This window comes from Hoplias malabaricus, chromosome 4, assembly GCF_029633855.1.
Source record: "Hoplias malabaricus isolate fHopMal1 chromosome 4, fHopMal1.hap1, whole genome shotgun sequence".
Taxonomy (NCBI): Eukaryota; Metazoa; Chordata; class Actinopteri; order Characiformes; family Erythrinidae; genus Hoplias; species Hoplias malabaricus.
Window position 1 is genome coordinate 15,398,513 of NC_089803.1, and position 21,527 is coordinate 15,420,039.

The 21,527-nt window shown below is 40.6% G+C and overlaps 1 protein-coding gene across 1 annotated transcript; it reads right to left on the reverse strand.

The window, feature by feature from the left end:
• Positions 1 to 15,514: 15,514 nt before the first annotated feature.
• LOC136695519 (uncharacterized) lies at positions 15,515 to 17,991 on the reverse strand. Its single transcript, XM_066669640.1, has 3 exons — positions 17,840 to 17,991; positions 16,229 to 17,140; positions 15,515 to 16,097 (listed from the first exon to the last, which is right to left on the reverse strand). Exons 1-2 carry the CDS (start codon positions 17,984 to 17,986, stop codon positions 16,250 to 16,252), a joined length of 1,038 nt encoding a protein of 345 aa, XP_066525737.1. The 5' UTR covers positions 17,987 to 17,991; the 3' UTR covers positions 15,515 to 16,097; positions 16,229 to 16,249.
• Between the last annotated feature and the right edge of the window lie 3,536 nt (positions 17,992 to 21,527).

The following is a 21,527-nucleotide window of genomic DNA, read 5'->3' on the forward strand; positions in this document are numbered from 1 at the left end:
CCCTAGAACTGTGTATTTCTAAACAAGGAAGCTGTGATATGGATGAGAACATGATCAGATCAGGTAGAATAAGTATTTACTGCATCTGTGACTTTTTTCTGCGCTGCTCTACGCTACGAGTCACACCCAGAGAGAGAGAGAGAGTACACTTTAATGACTCCGCGTGCGCAGCAGCGGGAGAGAAAAAAAGCTTGAGTGTCGATCTTTTTACATGAGTATTGATCAATACCAATACCAGCGTTGGTATCGATATTATCGATGTTTGGATCGATACAAATGGTTAAATTCATTGGGCATTATCTCTTTATTTTCAAAGTGTCCCAAAAATCTGAAAGACCCATTGAAGACACAATATAACAGACTAATAATATCCTGAATATGAAGAAATGTCTTTGTGGAATTTTTGTCATGGCCCTGTGAACATAGCAAGTGACATGATGAACATGTGGAAACATGAACTTTGGGGTATATGTCCTATGGCATTTTTATTTTTGAATTGTCAGATTATCAAGAATCTGAAATTGATTTTACAGAAGGTGTAGTACAGATATAATATCCCAAAGTGCAGAGTTTAATTCATAAAGTTTCTTTAAACACTGAATGTCTGTGTGTGTATTCACAATGTCTGGTTATTTCTAATATTATAAATATTTATATAGAAATTTGTGATTGTAGATTATTTATTTCTTGTAACAGTGTTTCTTGGCAATAAATCTTATACCGTTGAAAGGTCTGTACATTTCTCTTTTCAATGGTGCCACATTTGTAAGGAACATGCATTTGTGGGAGGAGCAGTAGAGCTGAGTGTGTGGGCTGCACCCATGAAAATCCTCTCCGCCAAACGCCAATTACATTGTACAACCAATGTTTATAAGTAATTTCTTCAGTTTTATTTGTTTAAGCTCCATTTCTTAGTGCTGTTCAAATGAAGGTCAAATGTCCATATGTTTAAATATGTTCAAAAAGACAAAGGTTTCATGGGGTGTCCTAATTTTCACACGCGTGTATCCCCCACAGTTCATGTTTCCACAGATTCTGTCATATCCCATGCTCTGTTCACAGGGCCATTACAAAAAAATCTCCACAGTAAAATGTCTTCATCTTCAGGACATCAATAGTCTGTTATATTGTGTCTTTAGTGAGACTTTCATATTTTTGAGACACTTTGTAAATAAAGAGATAATATCCGCGGAAGGAAGCTAAAGGTGTAGTTTTTCCACGGTATGGAAGTTGTGTTCGTATTTCGCCATCTAGCGGCGACAGAATGCAACTACTGCACCATTTAAGGTGAAAGAGAAATCCTAATGAATCGATTGCTCATCCTTTGTGTCCCGCAGAGGCGATTGCTCTAAGACTGCAAGTGAAGCTCAGCTTCCCCTAAAATGTCAAAAAATAAGTGATCAAATATATACTGTTGTGTGTACATGTCATTGAATAAATATGCACTACAACGCGCTCAACTTTTGTTCAGAATCAGCTTCTTATCACTGGTAAAAACGTGGCTTTCCTCTCAATCATTTCCGCAGCTTCACAGTTCTTTAAACAGTGAGGACGCTGAGAGTCCACAGAGTTCAATAGTGAAGCAGTGAAGTGCAGCGAAACGAGTCATTGGATAAATGCTGGGCTTTGTCCCGCCCATCGGAGGCTCAGCGTCTCTGGGGGTCTATGGGGCAGTGGGCTGGCCTCGGCTGGCCCGGACGCTCAGCTTCTGCATGGTGATTGGATGATCTGTCTGAGGCTGAATCACTTTTTGATTGACAGCGAAATGAGCAAATCAGCGATCCTTTGGTGTAGAGATCCGTGGGAGCATTACATTTTCTTTCTGTTCTGAGTTGAACCGGAGACTTTCTTAATCCTCTTAGCAGCATTTTCTTTGTTAAAAACGACTAGCGACAAATCGAGCTTCTATTTCTGTTGGGTTTTTTTGTAGCTGCTTGTGTTTGGAGACTGACTTCTATCACTCTTTCTGACTTCTATCGCAGTTTCTGTCCGGCGGGTGCTGCTGAGCCCCTCCACCGTCACAGATCACTCACAGGCGGACGCACTTCACATGGGCCAAGGCCGTTTAAGTAGCTTAGCTCTGCTGGTCATTGAGAGGACACTAGTCAAGTCCCTGGAAAAGACGCCTTGTTGGTACGACAGGGTCGCAGATCATTTTCTTGAAAAGGAACGGAGGGTAGAATTTACGTTATAAATAAACCGACACATTTTATGATGTAGGCCGAAATTGAGCTTCCCCTCCTTGAAAGACCAGCATCCGCCACTGGTATCCTGGATGTGTTCTCTGAATTTTTTTGTAACTTGTATTTTGGAATCTGAATTTGGGCTATCGAATGTGAACAACTATGAACACTATGTGAACAAATATATTGTCTGAATTTTTTTGAGCTTGATTTTTTTTCATCCTTGAATAATAACAGTGAAAAGTGTTCTTGAAAAAGTTAATTCAAGAGCAATTATATTCAGTAGATAATTCAGAAGCAAAAATATTCAGAGGTGGAAAACTGAAGGCTTAAATTCAAAAGCAACAAAAGTCAGATGCATAATTTCAGTGCAAATAAACTCAGTGCTACAAACTCAAAGGTGGTAATATTTCAAAGTTTGATGAGACAGATTTGTTTCCATAAAGATATCATTTATAGATTATTTAACAATAATTTTTAATAATCAAAATATTTAATAAATATCTATGAATACAATTTCTCCAGATGAATGCTGAGGCTGTGACATATTTTCAGGTTACAGGCTCCGCAGATTGTTAATCAATATTATATCAATATTGTTGATTGCTGTATAGATATTCAATATTAAATTATTACAGAGTTGTGAACGGAGAGTTATATTTTGTGTTGCACTGAGGAGACAAGGGGTGTGGTGCAGTGGACGTTATTAATAAAACTGGCGGAGAGCCGCCGGTTCAGTTGAGATCACTACTAAAACTGGTGGAGAGATCACTACTAAAACTGGTGGAGAGATCACTACTAAAACTGGTGGAGAGATCACTACTAAAACTGGTGGAGAGATTACTACTAAAACTGGCAAGAAATCACTACTAAAACTGGTGGAGAGGTCACTAATAAAACTGGCAAGAAATCACTAATAAAACTGGTGGAGAGATCACTAATACAACTGGTGGAGAGATCACTACTAAAACTGGTGGAGAGATTACTACTAAAACTGGTGGAGAGATCACTACTAAAACTGGCGGAGAGCTGCTGGTTCAGTTGAAATCACTAATAAAACTGGTGGAGAGATCACCAATGAAACTGGTAGAGAGATCACTAATAAAACTGGTGGAATATATGAATTTGAATGTGAATATATTGGGAGTGGGATATTTGGCCCACTAGATCCCACTTACAATCTATTTAAGTCAAATCAAATATATGGTTTGTGGGATCACACTTCCAATCTATCAGAACTGCGCTAAAATTAATTGGATCCGGGACCCCCTCCACCTGGTGCGCGAGGGCAGAACGGAAGTGAAAACGGCCGGACTTTGAGGATTTTTAGCTTGGAGAGGGGTGGAGAGCTCCGCCATCTGTCCTGGAGGCTCCCATGTGCCGCCTCAAAAGAGTCTCCCTTATAAACATCACAAGGGAGATAAAAGGCATTATAAGAAAACAGAGACGACCCGTGGTGGTCCACCAAATTAAGGTGAAGAACCAAAAAGACTTCAAAATCATCTCCAAGGCTACACTTTTAAAGTGCAAAGAAGAAACCAAAAAAGAGATTCTGCATATTCTTGGTAATGGTGCTTTAATTAACCAGCTTAATGCACTTTTCCACACTGACGATGCAAATTTTCATTGTTTGCTCTTTTTGTTCACAGAGATTCTTACTGAAAAACGCTCAATCAAGCTGCAGCAGATGTTTTATGGTTATTTAGTGGCCTACCTGTCCTATATTTATGGACACAGGACAGGGCTGTACCAGAACTTAAAAGTGGAGGAGGTAGTGCTAGCTAAACATGACACAAAGAAAGATTTGTAGCTCATAAAATGTAAGCATTTTCTTTAATTTCCTACCATCGCCATTAGTTCCTCAGCATATTTGTTATGTGTTTTTGTTTTTAGAAAGTGTAATTTGTTTAAATAAAGGGATAAATAAATTAAGGGGATCTCTGAGGATCTGGCAACCCAGTTTTGATAGTTCCTGGACCGGTTTCGAAGAAGCTGTTTTGATCGTTCTGTCTTTCCTGTTACTTGTTTCTACTCTTATTTCTGTACTTATTCTGTTTTTACAACTTACTAACCATCCATAGATCTATTTTATAGATTGTCTCCACAGGAAACTTTATTACAGAGGCACTAAAACTGCCACCGGCCCCTGGAGTAACGTTTCTGGTGTAAGTTCCTAAAATCAACCAAAAGTAGTAAGTACCTGCAATACCATGGCTACTACTGGCTGCTTTGCCTGCTCAGAGTGTGGCATGTTTAGTTTAACTCCCTTTTCCACCTCTAGTGATAATGATAGTGGATGTGTTTGTGCTAAAGGTCAGCTAGTTAGCTCTCTGGTGGATAAAGTGGACCAGCTAGAAGTGCGCATCCGGAGCTTATTATTATCAAGGGATAAACAGCGAGATTCAGTGTTAGCAACTCCGGGTGCTTTAGGGAGAGTTAGCACCCCCTCGAATCCGGCGTTAGAGCCCTCACTGCAGGGTGAATGGGTGACGTCTCTGCAACATAGCCGGAAAGCTAAGGCTGATTCTAACTATGGCCAAAGCTAGCCCACCGGGACACCATGCTCCTCAGATTCGCATGTCAAACAGGTTTGCCCCGCTCAGTGAAGCACCTGCTGAGGAGCCTGTTAAGAGTGCTCTGGTTATACGAGACTCTATTGTTCAACACGTGAAATTAGCTACTCCTCTAGGGGTGCCGGCAGTAACAGTTAGCTGTTTATCGGGAGCCAGAGCGCCGGATATTAGTGGCAACCTTAGACTGATAGCTAATAGGAGATGTTCGAGGATAGTCATTCATGTAGGGGCCAATGATATTCGTCTGCGGCAGTCTGAGGTAACTAAGGGTAATATTAGAGAGGTGATTAAACTGGCCCAGACGATGTCTGATGCCGTAATCTGTTCTGGTCCCATCCCAATGCGGCGTGGCGCTGAAGCCTACAGCAGACTTTCGGCGTTAAACTGCTGGATCTCCAAGTTGTGTTACAAAGATCAAGTGTGCTTTATAGACAATTGGTTACGTTTTGAGGGCAAGCCTGGTCTTATAGGTAGGGATGGTATCCACCCCACGCGGGAGGGTGCTGCCTTACTTTCTTGCAGCGTAGCACATAGCCTTTTAGTTGGTCAGCAGAATAGTGTAGACAGCTGCTGACAAACCAGAGCCTGGACCAGGCCGCAGACAGACAGGCTAAATAGACCGTCTGCGAACTGCCTTGAGGCGTCACCTAGGTTCAACTGTATTGAGACTGTGTCTTTCTCCCAAACTAAACGTAAAAGTAGAAAAACAATATCAGCCTGTTTCAGCAACCTAATCAATATTAAATCATACACAATACCTAGCAGCAACACCTCAGAACTAAAATGTGGGTTACTCAACATAAGATCACTAAACTCAAAAGCAGTCATTGTAAATTATATCATAAGTGATCATAAATTCAACGTTTTCTTTCTCATAGAAACATGGGTTAGACCAAATGAATATTCAGCACTAAATGAAGCCACCCCCCTAGATTATAATTATGTACATAGCCCAAGATTATCAGGCAAAGGAGAACCAGAACTTAAAAGTGGAGGATGTAGTGCTACCTGAACATGACACAAAGTCGTCGTCATTACTTCCTCAGCACATGTGTTATGTGTTCTTTATTTGCTCTCTTACCATTTGAACAGGTTGAGACGCACAAAACAAACGAAGAGTTTGGTGTCGCCCAGCTCCTCCTCACAGCTAAAGAGTTTGGGTGGATGACAGACTACATAAAAGTCAGGCAAAGGCTGATGGGATATGTTACTTCCAAGTACTACTTCTCAACTTCAACTCTGAATTCCTGCAAAAATCTAAATGAATACATGCAAGTGGCTTGGACAAAGATGAAGCTGCCAGGGAAGCCCACATTCACAGACATAAGCAGCTCCATCGCCACCTACGCAAGTGAAGCATTGTGTGAGCAGGACTATCATAACACCACATTTTTTTCCCTTCTCTCCCCTAATGACCTGATATATTGTCATCCTTTACAGGCTAGGAATGCCCTGGGACCACAGGAAAGAACAAAAGTATCTCAGTCCATGTGTCATGACCTCGCCACTGCCAACAAGTATTATGCCCTAAATGTGAGTGTTCAAAAGGCTGCTGAACATAGGTCATTGTTTGAAAGCCTTGCGGAGGGTCCTGAAGAGGAGCCGCCTGTGTTGGCAGAAGAATCCGGAGTAAAACAGAAACAAAAAGGAAAATGCACAGGAAAATTCCAGAAAAAGACAGAGACGTGAGGAAGAAGAGACAACAAGTGAAGAGGAAGCCAACATCAAATACCAAGAAAGTGGTTCATCGCATGAAGAGGTATGTCATACTGTGGTGCACTACTTGTAAAAATATGAAAACCTAATTCTACACACTGTCTCATAGCCGTTTTTTTTCCCTCAGTTAAATGACAAGCTGTGAGGAGGAGCAGCAGGAGGCAGAGGAGAAGGAGGAGCAGCAGGAGGAAAAAAATAAAGGCAGGAAAAAGCCCCTTAGGAAAATGGTTCCTCGTGTGGTGCTTAAAAGACTGCAATTTCACCACTAAAATTATCAGGCGTGTCACCAAGGAGACTTTGGACTAAGAAACATTGCCCACAAAAATCCAAAAATGAGAGAATGAGAAAGGCTGTGAAGAGGGCCCTAACTTATTAATTTTGTATATAGTTTTACATTATTCTTTTTCATGTTTTTGTGTGTTTTCCATTGGTTCGTTAGTGTTTGTGTTTTTCAAAGTTCTGCCTATTTTAAATAGTTTTTCTGTTTCACTTGTTCAACTGATGTCAGTGTGAGGTGTTTTTTATTATTTTGGTGAAAGTATTGATACAGAACCAGAGGACGTATAAATTATACAGTACTCTAAAATCTTGTACATTGTATAGAGTTTTTAAGTGTAACTCATTCATTCATTTGGTACACACCCGAGGTAAAAAGCTGGCATTGCCACATTGAATGTGTTATGATAATTGTACTGCACATACTTTTGTAGCTAGTATTTTCTTTGGCTTTAAGATTTCTACAGACTCATTCTCCAGCACCTGAGAGAGATTTCAGAAGAGATGAAGGACCTTAAAGTTCAAGTCAGACGCAACACAGACGACTTGCAGAGTTTGAGTGGTGTGGAAGGAAACGTGTCTGCCAGACAACATGGTCAACGTACTTTTTATACTACTATTTTATTATTTTAGGGTCAATGTGCTTGCTGTTATGGGAGGGACATCTACAAAAGATGCAGTACGGAGGATGAAGGGGAGACTTTTCTCCAATGGCCTTGCTATGCAAATGAATTGGACAGGACTTGGTGGAAAGCTGGCCTTTAAATCAACTGAGAGAGAGAGCGGACATTAAGTTGTTAAAAAGTTTTGTGAATTTGAATGCATGTTCAGAGTCTTAGCATTTTTAACTTAATACACTTCAAAAGGAGTACTGAATACTATAAACATGAATTTGTCTTAAGTGTTTAAATGACAGTTTCCTAATAGATTTACATGTCATAATGTAATTTATGAAATGTGTTGTTGTTATATAAAAGCATTGTTGTATATATAAATAAAAGAGAGAATACACCTTTCTGTTTTATCCCTGATTTCTGGAAGGTGCAGTGTATATTGCTAGGGTGCCTCTAGAAACTTTGTTGGTATTTCTAATAATTCTTAGGGTGTTGCTAAGTACTTCCTTTGTACCCTAAGTTGTTGGTATGCAATTACTGTTGCATCTTTTGTTTATTGCTAGGGTATTTTTGTGTAGTTGTCATGGTAACTAGGGTGTTTCTAAGCTGTTCATGGTGGTGGAGGAAATAAGTATGAGTATTAGGAATTGAAATCTAACAGAGCATTTGCAATCAGAAAGTAGTTTATTAACCTTAAGGTGGTCAACACACAATAGCACAGAGCACTATGTGAATGTGGACAAAGAAGATGTTTTCACAGAGAGTTTATAAAGGTAGTGTATACGTCATAACCATAAGATAATCACTCTTAAGTTTCTGCAAGCTTAGTGTCCTTAGAGACATCCCAGTTTGATAAACAAGATGAGGGACAGAATGTTTTGTTCTGATAAAGAGCTGCCCTCGAACTGACCTGACATACAATTAGTTTGTGAGTTCTGTTGACGATTAGAAATGAATATACAGACAAAAGAAGCAGACGGTCTTTAACAGAGAAATATAAACATTTCCATTACAGTCCCCCCTTGTCTCTAAGGACACTAAACACATACAGAAACTCTAGAATCTGCACAAGGAAACTTGTATTACTACACAGACGTTAAAGGAGGAAGAAAATATATATGTTTGTTTGTTCAATTTCGATAAAGGAGGTGGTTTTAAAGGCTTCTGTCTCATTATAGGAACCTTTTTGTAAAGCTAAGAAGATGGATGGAGAATGGGGATTTAAATGTTCCTGAATGAATTTGCTGGTAAGATTATAACTAGTTGTGTCTAAACCAGGGGTCGGCAACCCGCAGCTCTTTGATCCCTTTGATGCGGCTCAGCTTTTGAAAATAAGTATTATTTTTTAAAATGTAATTAAAATTTATTTTATTTTAGTTTGTTCATTTTCAAAATGTAATTCTATGAAGATTATGGCGATGTGGTGATTGTAACATCTAAAATATTTTAATATTTAAAATATTTTTGTCGCCAACCCAACGTCTTTTTTTCAGAGTTAAAATGTTTTGTTGCATGCAGAAATGTTATTTCATTTTCCCTGCAGTCGTTCGTTGATTTCATGAATGTAACACAGTATAGTTTGTTTATACATCGACCAAAGGCAAAAACCCTGTTATCTGCAGTGTTATGTCATTAAAAATTTCAAAAGGGTTTTGTGGCTCCCAGTGTTGTCTTTACTGTGTGAAACGGGTCCAAACGGCTCTTTGAGTGGTAAAGGTTGCCGACCCCTGGTCTAAACCCATCCAAGCTTTATTCACTTCATCATATGTATTTTCAGAAAGTGAAGACTCAAAAGGATCAGTGCTGGAATGTGGCATTAGTGAACATACAGTGTACGTGTCATGTGCGTTACCAGTTGTCTTCACTGTGAAGTTTGCATATTGCCAGTAAACATTTTGACTGTAGTCTATGAACCTTTCTGTAGTCTCAGGTTTTGCTTCCCTGCATATTTTCACCGTCATCCAGATGGACGCTGTCAGGACGATGCAGGCGAAGATGAATGCTGTCACCTTGCAGAGGTTGAACAAGATGTACATTTTCCTGCCATGGTGAATTTGTTGTGTCAATTCTGGGGCTTGGGCTCTTTTGCAGTGTGAGATGTGGACCCACGTGTCCCTCTCAGCAACCTTCACTGCGGTGTGAGTAGTCAGGAGCACCTGGAACGGTCCTTGCCAGCGATCCGCTTTCCAGTTTGCCCTCATGTAGACCTTAGTCAGGATCCAATCCCCAGGCTTCACCGTGTGTCCTGTAACTGCTGGGCTTGGTAGAGATTCTCTCACCCTCCTGTGTACATCACACAAAACAGAACACAACGTTGCACAGTATTTTTGCATGTGATCGTCTTCCAAGGCCAGTGTTTCACTTTTGGGGGCACATCCTGTATTTGGCCGACGGCCAAACATTATCTGGAAAGGGAAGAGTTTCGTCCTGGACCACACTCTTTGTCTCAGACTCATGCACACCAGCGGCAGGGCTTCCACCCGATTTAGCCCTGTTTCTTGATACACTTTGATCAGTTTTTGTTTTATTGTGTCCCTTGCTCTTTCTACCGCCCCTGCACTCATAGGGTGATAGGCACAGTGTTTGTGTAGTGGCATGTCAAATACTTAGCTGATGTGTGTTAAAGATTTGAAAACACGTCAACAATCACAAGCAAATATTTCATTTTCAGACGTGGTGTTAATTCAATAAAATCCATTTGTAGGTGATCAAAAGGCATGTCAGGTTCTGGATGTCCATGTGTGTGTTCATATGAAATGGCTCCTGTTGAGTTTACATTCAGAGAGGTGAGACACTTTTGAAAAATTTAGTGAGAAGCCTTTTACAAACCACTGTAGATTTACTGCGTCTACCATTCCTCCCAAGGTTTCTTCTTCCTGACAGGGAGTTTTTCCTTGCCACCGTTGCCAATGGCTTGCTTTTTGGGGACTAGTTTGTGGATGCTGTGATGGACCTTACAGAGAATTTTCTTCATAATTTCGAAATTCTTATTATAGTAAATGGATACAAGTGAAAACATCTCTTTGTCTCCTTTGTCACAGTTCAGCATTTTTTTCTCAATCACATTTAATGAACATTAATGGCCCCACTATGCATGAAAAAAAAAAAACAAATATGATGAAGTTAACAGCTGCTAATAATTTAACCAATGTCTTAGCAATGTAAAATATAGTGGCAGTTTATTTAACAAATAAAAGTATAAACATGTTTAGTTGAACTCAAGTCAATTGTTTACACACAGAGATGTGTGATTAGCTCATGAAAATACAGCTCTAGCTAAATTACTGGTATGTCTATCCATCTCTTTAGGTATTTTATATTTTTGTGTGTACCTGTGTCCCAGAGATGAACGTGCTTTGGTCTGAAATGTGCATCTCAGCCCAAGAACAAAAGCAAAAGACCTTGTGAAGATGCTGGCTGAAGCTGGTAAGAGTGTGTCTTTATCCACAGTGAAATGAGAACATGGGCTGAAAGGCCACTCTGCCAGGAAGAAGACATTACTCCAAAAGAAACATAAAAAAGCCAGATTACAATTTGCAAACGCACACAGAAACAAAGACCTTAATTTTTAGAGACATGTCCTGTGGTCTGACGAAAATAATATTGAACTGTCTGGCCATAATGACCATCATTACGTTTGGAGGAAAAAGGGAGACGCTTGCAAGCCGGAGAAAACCATCCCAACTGTGAAACGCGGGGGTGGCAGGATCATGTTGTGGGGTTGTTTTGCTGCAGGAGCGACTGGTGCACTTCACAAAATAGATGGCATCATGAGGAAAGAACATTATGTGGCAATACTGAAGCAACATCTCAAGACAACATCAGCCAGGAAGTTAAGCCTTGGGCACAAATGGGTCTTCCAAATGGACAATGACCCAAAGCATACCGCCAAACTGGTTACAAAGTGTCTTAAGTATAAGAAAGTCAAAGTTTTGGAGTGGCCATCACAAAGCCCTGATCTCTATTGAAAATGTATGGGCAAAGCTGAAAAGGCAGGTGCGAGCAAGGCGGCCTACAAACACGGCTCAGTTACACTAGTTCTGTCAGGAGGAATGGGCCCGAATTCCTACCAACTATTGTGAGAAGCTTGTGGAAGGATATCCAAAACGTTTGACCCAAGTCATACAGTTGAAATGCCATACAGGGAAATGGTACCAAATACTAATGAAATGTATGTAAACTTTTGACTTTGCAGAAAGTAATAAAAACGACATCAACCACAGGAAACCAGCGGAAGGGGGATTAGGACGAGGATGTATGATTAGGCTTCACACCGCATATGAAGGAGCTTCCGAAATGGGACAGCCTAGTCATGCCGCTGTGACATAATCGGTCTACAAATGCGTTCTTCGAAGGATGCAGCCTCTCAAATCAGACGCAGCTACTGCCTCAAAACACTATTAATGATCTTTTCATTTTCCTTTGTGTTGTACTGTGCAGGTAGTGTCACAGTCACACAGCTCCAGGGACCTGGAAGTTGTGGGTTCAACTCCAGGTGGCAGTCTGTGAGGAGTGTGGTGTGTTCTCTCTGTGTCTGTGTGGGTTTCCTCCAGGTGACTGTCTGTAAGGGGTGTGGTGTGTTCTCTCTGTGTCTGCGTGGGTTTCCTCCGGGTGACTATCTGTGAGGGGTGTGGTGTGTTCTCTCTGTGTCTGCGTGGGTTTCCTCCGGGTGACTGTCTGTGACGGGTGTGGTGTGTTCTCTCTGTGTCTGCGTGGGTTTCCTCCGGGTGACTGTCTGTGACGGGTGTGGTGTGTTCTCTCTGTGTCTGCATGGGTTTCCTCCGGGTGACTGTCTGTGAGGGGTGTGGTGTGTTCTCTCTGTGTCTGCGTGGGTTTCCTCCGGGTGACTGTCTGTGAGGAGTGTGGTGTGTTCTCCCTGTGTCTGCGTGGGTTTCCTCCGGGTGACTGTCTGTGAGGGGTGTAGTGTGTTCTCCCTGTGTCTGCGTGGGTTTCCTCTGGGTGACTGTCTGTAGGTGGATTGGTAACTCAAAAGTATCCATAAGTGTGAGTTTGTGTGTGTGTGTGCGAGAGAGAGTGTGAGTGTGTGTTGCCTTGTAAAGGACTGGCGCCTGCTCCAGAGTGTATTCTTGCCTTGCGCCCTGTGATTCCTGGTAGGCTCCGGACCCACCGCGACCCTGAACTGGATAAGCAGTTACAGACAATGTACAAATAAATGAATGTACTGTTCAAGAATCCAATCAATGCTCTTTTAAATGAAGGTGCTACAAAAGGAAAGTAAAAGTTTCATATATGTTGCTTCCATGTTATCTATTTTTTTCTGGATGTTAAATACACTAAAACATATTTCTAGCATGACTTGTACAATTTTAGCCATTTAAACATATTTATGAACCATTTGGGCTCAACTCACCAGTAGGACGTTCTTTAAATGTTTTTGTATTTGTTCTTGTCTTTGTTTATTTAAAGCTTTGATGGCTAAATTTGTACATGTGATGCTATAAATATTTAAACTGTATTTGGTGTGCGTATAACAGGCAGAAATAAATAAATAATGTGGAAGTTAGTCTCAGGAACGTGCTTTAAACTTTTCTTTTCCTTTAGTAGCACCTTCATTAGTGAGAGCATTGATTGGATTCTTGATCAGTGCAGCAAAAAGTAAATGAAAGAAGTTATCAGGCCCTTCAGGGTTTCTGTAGTGCTACAAATGTCCGCTCGTTCTAATATCTGTCATTTAACTGTCAGGTTTGAATTTCACTTTCGTAAATAATTATTGACTGCTTTTAATTGTGCGTTTTCTCAGTTGCGTTTCTCTGTCTCACTTTCAGTTCAAAAACCTGTTACTTTTGAGTTGTGGCCTTGTTATGATGGAGGTGAAGGGTTTCACAAAAGTAAATGATATGTACCCGAATGTTAGCTGCCACTTGAAGTGGAATTAAAATTTAGGTGTCAGAACGTTTCTGCTGCATTGTTTAAGGTGCAACGGAAAACTCAAATTCAGAATCTAGCTCCTAAAATAGAATGTTTTATTCCTTGAATATGTCTGTTCTCAGTTAAGGACGTTGCATTGTGTAAGACGTACAAAACGTACTGTAAGTACACGATGTAATAATATAATTATAATACATTTACTCCATTTATATTTCAGTTGTCAACAGTTTTCATTTTGTTTTCTGGCTGAGCTGTAAGTAAAGCGAAGGTAATGAGAGAGCGTAAAATTAGTTCAGAGTAGACACAAAATGATATGCAAATTAATATCCCGATTGTATTGGCCAATACCACTGTTTATCAATAACAGTTTTGGCTTTAAGTTCATTCATTGTCTGTAAGCGCTTATTCAGTTCAGGTTTGCAGTGGGTCCGGAGCCTACTAGGAATCATTGGGCACAAGGCAGGAACACACACTGGAGGAAGTGCCAGTCCTTCACAAGGCAACACACACACTAACACTTACAAGTCACCAATCCACCTACCGACATGTGTTTTTGGACTGTGGGAGGAAACCGGAGCACCCGAAGGAAACCCATGCAGACACAGGAAGAACACACCACACTCCTCACAGACAGTCACCCGGAGCGGGACTCGAACCCACAACCTCCAGGTCCCTGGAGCTGTGTGACTGACACGCTACCTGCTGCACCACCGTGCCGCCCCTTGGCTTTAAGTTGAACAAAGTAACTGTTTGAACAATGGGAGCTACAAAAAAAGTTGTAGGGCACAGTGTGTGTGACATGAAATAAATTTCTACACCCAAAATGGTGCAGTGTATATATGAATACATTTGTTGTTTGTATATTTTAATGACTTATTTATGAAATGTTTGTATGATAACTGAGTGGGCGGTCTTGCCCTCTCTCTACAGCAGCATTGGTCAGTTTTGGCCATGTGTCCGCATGGGTCTATTTCTCCATAGGATCCAGGAGTTTTTAGCTTTTTGCAACCTCCCATCCATGGCTACAGTTTGGCAGTCTTCTCCACTTCTGTCGGATGGGACTGTGGTTGGTGTCGACCGAGGGAGTGTGTCCTAAGTGCTGTGTCTTCGTGCTGGTGCGCTGCTGTTTTCAGGCGTTGCACTGCTTCTGGTAGACTATGACCTGTGGACTCTGTTCGTATTATATATATGCTCTTGAAAATGAACCCATTAACCCCATGTGCCATTCATACTGAGGTATATTTAGAGCAAAACTCATGAGCACCTCTTCAAAGTTATACCTCCACAAATTCTTGGTGTTTAGCAAATTTACTGATTATTTTCTACAAATTCCACTGTGACGATTGCTCAAGTGTGTTTCTTGGAATGTACCTGTCATCACGTTCTTTTGCTATTTTCAGCCAGAGATATGTTTTGGTTTTTCTGAACTAAGTGATTTAGGCCATTTTCTTTCAAGTGGAAAGAGGAGTTTGAGGTAGTACACAAAGCTAATCTGAAGTTGAACACCATCTTCTTTAGACATACACTGCTAAATATTTAAACTGGTCAAGTTTGTACACGGAAGGTTTTCTGATTTGTTGTACTTTAGTTTACAGATCATTGTAAGTTCTAAACAGATGAGTATCTTTAAAAATGGGCTTTCTTTTAATGTGGACACAACAAAATGGGAATATATTATATTTCTGTATGTGGGCAAAATGATATAATGGTTAGACCATATATTTAAGCTTTAATGACTTCATAAATATATATTTTATTTAGGAAGGGATAGTCTTTTTTCACCATTAATCTCTAAGGGGCCATTTAAGCCTAGTACACTCCATTAAAGCCCATGTCAGACTTTTGACACAATTCATAAAATACCATTATTTACCTTATATTCTAATATTTACATGAACTAATGCATACATTTTCAAATGAGAGGTTCATCTGGCATTTTATAAACAGATACTCCTTAGAAAAATCATTTATTAAAGACACCTGAAAACAGATGTCAGTGGGCTTCAGTACACACCCTCATAAAAATAACATAATACAATTTAAACTGTGCTACAGTGAGCACTTCAGATGAATATCTGCCACTTTAACCATTTCATCATTTCTAAAAATATTTTGTGCAGAGATGTTTAAAGTAAAGCAGTGAAAATCCAGAAAACAAAGTTGTACAAAACCAGATAAACATTGATTTTTTTAGAAAAACCTTTTATTATAAAACATATAAAAATATATATATATGTATATAAAAATATATAATCTGGATATAAAAATATATAATCTGGATATAAAAATATATAATTTGTATATAAAAATATATAATCTGGATATAAAAATATATAATCTGGATATAAAAATATATAATTTGGATATAAAAATATATATAAATCCACACGGAGAACTCCACTGTGCGACTGTGCTTCATGCAGAGGATTATCAAATTTGTTTATATTGCCCCTTTTACAACTAAAGTTGTCACAAATCAGCTTCACATAGTTAGTGTCACAACACAACATTTAAATCAAAGCCCAATGTGAGCAAGCCGAAGGCGACAGTGGCAAGGAAAAACTCCCTCGAGGCTGGAGGAAGAAACCTTGGGAGGAACCAAGACTCACAAAGGGGATCCATCCTCCTCTGATCAAACTACAGATCGGATTTTAAATGACCACCAACTAAGTGTACAATAATGATAATAGTCTGGGGGCATAATAATAGTGCAGCAGATTGGAAGGAATTTTTTACCTCAACGATGTACCCCACAAAGATGTAGGAAAGCTGTTTTTATAATCTTACCCACATCCTGATCAAATGAGAGATGTGAAGTTCATCATCGAGGCATCACAGTCGCTCATCTGTGGAAAAATTCACTCACTCAGTCAGTCCACTGTGTTTCTGGAATCCCAAACCAGGTTTTTTTCAGCGCCAGTTACGCAATGTTCCTCCTTCATTTTTCTGCTTATAAACAGAAGCTGACAGAACTTACCAACACTTCTGTGGACTCTGCTCATCTCCGTTTGTGGAACAGCCTCCTCAGGAACCCTCCAGATCTTCGAGGCGTCCTGGAGCCCTGGTTCTGATTGGGCTCGTCCTGAACCGCTGGTTCAGGTTCACTGTTGCTGTCTCTGGAGGCAGAGCAGCAACTGAAGGCTCTCAATGCCTTCCTCAGACGGGAGCCAATCTTCCACCGTCTGGTGTTTGTGGCAGGAGTTGGACTGTGGCCATTAACTGGAACCACCACTCCTGCCGATGACCCGCTTTCTTTGGCACCAGAGGCACTGCCTTCAACGTCCTGCTGCTGACTAGTTGAAGGCGCCTCCTCCATGACGCTGCTCTCAGGCTCTTCATCCAAGAAGATTACGGTCCGTGCATCTACGGCCACTGGACCTCTCACATGATAGTAATTTCCTAAGATTGTGTTTTCGTCAAACAGGCGCACAAATTCATAGTACTCCGGGTCATCCAAGACCATCACACGATACTCCACGTGTGGCCTATACCTCTGCTGGGCCTCCAGCTCTCTTTCATACACCCCTGTAGCAACAGCGTAGGTGATGATGGGCTCTGTCATGCAGCCTCTTTTTGTGAGATCGTACCAGTTGGAAGTCCTCCTGGCGGGACGCAGACTGGTACGAGGCTGCTCAGAGCCCACGTTGCTGTCATCAACCTCTCTGGAGGCTGCAGAGCAGCAACTGAAGGCTCTCAATGCCTTCCTCAGACGGCAGCCGATTTTCCACCGTCTGGTCTTTGTGGCAGGAGTTGGAGCACACTGCTCAGTGCTGGTGCTCTCAGGGTGGTCATCAACTTGAGCCACCACCACTTCTGCCGATGAGCCGTTGTCATTGGCCCCAGAGGCACTGCCTTCAACGTCCTGTTGCTGACTGTTTGAAGGCGTCTCCTCCATGAGCAAAAAAAGAGAAAAAAGGAAAAAAGGGGAGTTTAGTGAAAATGGTTCATTAAAAGGACCAATTAGGGTCAGTTAATAATAATAGTAATTAATAACACTCATTCATTCATTCATTGTCTTTAACCCATTATCCAGTTCAGGGTCGCAGTAATAATTAATAATAATAATAATAATAATAATAATAATAATACATAAAATACAACATATACATTTAAATCCATATGATGAAAGATTAAAACCAAATACAGTAAATGTAATAATTCTCAGTACAATTTAATAACAATGTTATTTATATCCTATTACATTTAAAAATTAACATAAATATTGTTATTATATTCCATATACATTCTTTATTTAACTGCATAATAACACTTTTATTAAAAGAGGAAACTGTTTAAAGTTTAATTTTATCCCTAAAACAGAAGCTTTTTCTTCATTTAAAAGCCCTTATTTTCCCGAAGGACTAGTAGGCCTCTTTACTGACACTAAAGCCCCATTATTAATTTTACCGAGGTGTGATGAAGGAATGAATATATGATGTAAACAGTTCCTTGTACATTCGTGGCCGTTCTATTTAAAGTAATACGATCACATTAAACCGACTGCAGCTCTTTCAAACGGTTATTTCACTCTCTAAAGCAGAGTAGAGCTAGTTAACCCTATAATTCTCCAATAAATCACTGAACTTACTCTTCCCCAGATCCAGGAAAAGCCACCGCGTCTGATACCATAGATCAGAGCTCCGGTGGTGGCCAAAGCCACGGCACCCCTTAACGTGAAGGGGTTAAAGATGTTGAGCATCTCTCTGCGAGACAACAATAGCCAACCTTTCTCCATCGTCGACTTTTGTGATTCTGAGTGAGCCGTGTCGCGGGGTGCTTTTATAGCATTCCGTTCCCCACCAGCAGCCAATCACATTCCTCCTTTTCCTCATCTCTAGAAGGTTCAGTAACGTTCAGGAAAGTTCAGGAACCAGGGTCCTTGTGACATCACGGCTCGGCCGCGCGCCGACAGACAGAGCGAGCTATTTTCTCATAAGTGGACGCAGGGCGACTTCTGATTGGTTGCACGCAACTCATCGTCTGATTGGTCGATCGAGATCTGGAAACTAGTAAACAACGTTTTCCCCTGCGCCCAGCAAAACTAACCGGAGACTGAACCTCAGTAAAATAAAAAAAAAAACCTCAAAATTTACAATAATCTTGAACTCAGATATATTAAAAATTTTAGAAAACGAGTTTAATTTTGTTTTTCTTTTCACTGTTTTGCCTCGACATGTTTAACCACGGAAGTAACAAACGTAGAAGGCGCGGTGTTTTTAAAAGGATTTTCGCGTCTGTGGACAGTTTTGAAGTGGGGGTCTGCAGGTGCAGAAGGAAGCCTCCAGTGCCGGCATGTTTTTAAGCTCGTATCGAGAGCTAATTTTACAAATCGTAAGAGACGGCTCGTCGTGTAGACTGCAGTTAAGCCAGTGTGGACCCTAACTGTACATCCCCGTCCTAATTCCCCTTCCCAAGGACCCCCGGGCAGCTGACGTCACACCCGATTAAAACACGACTGACTTCTCGCTGTCGATAACGTACACAAACCAGGCCGTGTTCCTCTGAGTGCTTTCTGTGCACGAAAGACTTTATTTATATGCAGTAACCTGGATAAAATCAGTACAAAGTGTGATATTCGCTCTGAGCCTAGGACTTTTACATATGGGGAGCAAAACAAAATGGAGTCAGGGGGTGCGCAGTTAGACACTAAGGTTTAAAGGTGTTTTAACGGTGTTATTTGTTGTTGAAAGACCTCTGAGTGCATTCTGTGTGTTAAACAGTCACTGCGGTAAAGTTGGGTTCATATTCGACATTCGTAATTCCGCTTTTTTTTCGCCAATTATCAAACGTATATTCATCGGTACAGTTGCAGATTCCTAATGTAACAAAGAAAACCAAAAAACGACATCCATAACCTTTATTTACTAAACTGTACTTGCTGAGATTAAAGCAGAAACGCAGCCGATCATCGCTGTTTTTGCCCCTGCGCCCAGCTCCAGCGTTAGGGACCGTCGCACAATTAGAATAAATGTGTAGTGTTTAATGTTAATGTCCAAATATTAATCTCTTTCCTTATTGTACCTAATGATGTCACATCCACTTGCAAATGTACACACTTTTATTGCTTACACACTAAGGTTAATTTTGGTGAAAAATTGTTATTATTTATTTATTTGTTTGTTTATTTTTAATGAATTCAATAACCAAATAAATATTAAACGTTATGGAACCAAATGATATCAAAAGTACGGAGCCCCTAAAGGGACATGGAAAAAAAAGGCTATTGATTTTGTGTTCCCTCACAAATACTTTGTGGGCTCCGTATGGTACAGTACTGTGCTTGCTGTTGATTGTGTACTTGCTGTGTTTGTCAGGTGAACTATGGAGCAGCTCGCTGAATTTTACTTTGATCTTGGTCTGAAATATAAAGACATTGCATCTCTTCTCAGCGGTAAACATGGATATGTTATTGGGGAGCGCCAACTGAAACGTTTGTTGCGGTCTATGGGACTTTCTAGAAGGAAGGATTACTCTAATTTACATAGTGTTATTACCTTCGTTCAGTCGCAACTGCAGAGCTCGGGACAACTCCATGGATACCGATGGATGTATGCTAAATGTAGATTAAATGGGCTTCGAGTGAGAAAGGAGGATGTCCTTTTGATTCTCAAGGAGTTAGACCCCAGAGGGTTTGCACTCAGAAGAGCAAAGAGGCTGTGTAGACGGAATTATTTTTCAAAAGGACCAAACTTCATCTGGCACCTAGGTTCCTATGATAAGCTAAAGCATTATGGAATTTGCATCAATGGATGTATAGATGGGTTTTCCAGGAAAATATTCTGGCTGAAGGCTTATACTACCAGTAGCGACCCAAGGTTGGTTGGAGGTTATTACATCCAAGCTGTTCAGCGCTTGGGGGGCTGCCCAGAAATCGTGAGAGGAGACTGTGGGACAGAAAATGGACACGTACGTGATTTCCAATTTTTCCTCAGAAGGAATCACCATGGAAGCATAGAGAGCTATCTGGATGGAGCAGGCACAGCCAACCAGAGAATAGAAAGCTGGTGGGGCTTCTTAAGGAAAGAATGCATGCAGTTTTGGATAGCTCTCTTTGCTGACCTCAAGGAAAGGGGGCTCTTTGATGGAGAATTTCAGGACAAAAGCCTTCTTCAGTTCTCCTGCATGGGCCTCATACAGGTGAGTTGATGAATTAGCTATTTGATGGGTGTTGATTTGATAAGTGCTAAGATGGTGTTTGATTAAAGAGGCTGAACAGTTTATACAGACTAAACCATATCCTAATCTGTTAAACATAGTATAAATTCATTCATTCATTATCTGTAACCACTTATCCAGTTCAGGGTCACGGTGGGTCCGGAGCCTACCCAGAATCACTGGGCGCAAGGCAGGAATACACCCTGGAGGGGGCGCCAGTCCTTTACAGGGGTTGTTAAGCTGGTTATTTTTTTTTTATTATTTATTTTAGGGAGGCTATAAATAAACAACAAAATATGTCTAATTGTTTGTGGACACTTGTTTTAATGAATACATTCAGCTACTTTAACTTGCACCAATTGCTGACAAAGATGTGCAAATGTACACAACTTGTCTAGTCCCTGTACAGAAATATTGGAAATAGAATGAGACTCTAAGGAGCAGATAAACACAAACCTGTTGTCACCATAAATAAAGCCATATGGGAACTAGAAGGGTATAAAGCCCCCAGCATTGAGTTCTGGAAATGTGTTTTCTGGAATGATGGTGTTCCACCCAGTACTTTTGGGATGAGTTGGGGAGTTGTGGATGAGGCAGGGTGCTGAAAATCCAACATCCTTATCTCACTGCATTGCTTCAGATCATTGTTCCAGTAGGCAACCTTCTCTGTTCAGTAGACAGTTACTTCAACAAAAGCAGAGAAGCAGAGTCTTTCAGAAGTAAAAATGGGGACAACATATATATTATAAAGCTGAGTAATAAATATACAGGTTATGGAGTGACTGGAAGGACAGTCCACATTTTACATGTCTCCTTTAGTGAAGAGTCCAGGAGCTAAATTAATCCAGACCTGTTACCCACTGAAAACAATTACAACAGACACCCAAACTGTTAAGCACCTGAAATCCTAGAAAGAATGGGAACGTTTTTATTTCACAACTACAGAACTTGGTCTTCTCCGTTCCCAAGCATACAGCGTTTTGGGATAAAAAAAAATGATGCAGCACAGTGGTAAATGTGCTCTCATACCAAATTTTCTGTAACCCTAAGCTGGCATCAAATTCAAAATAGGTGAATGATTTGCACAGCAACCCCACATTTCTGGAAATTGTGTTTTTCAT

Excerpts from the sequence above, each read along its gene's own strand:
- LOC136695519 (XM_066669640.1), bottom strand. The coding sequence starts at position 17,986 with ATGGAGAAAGGTTGGCTATTGTTGTCTCGCAGAGAGATGCTCAACATC. Across the intron at positions 17,141-17,839 it reads TTTCCTGGATCTGGGGAAGA|GAGACGCCTTCAAACAGTCA; the intron begins GTAAGTTCAGTG and ends TTGCTCATGGAG.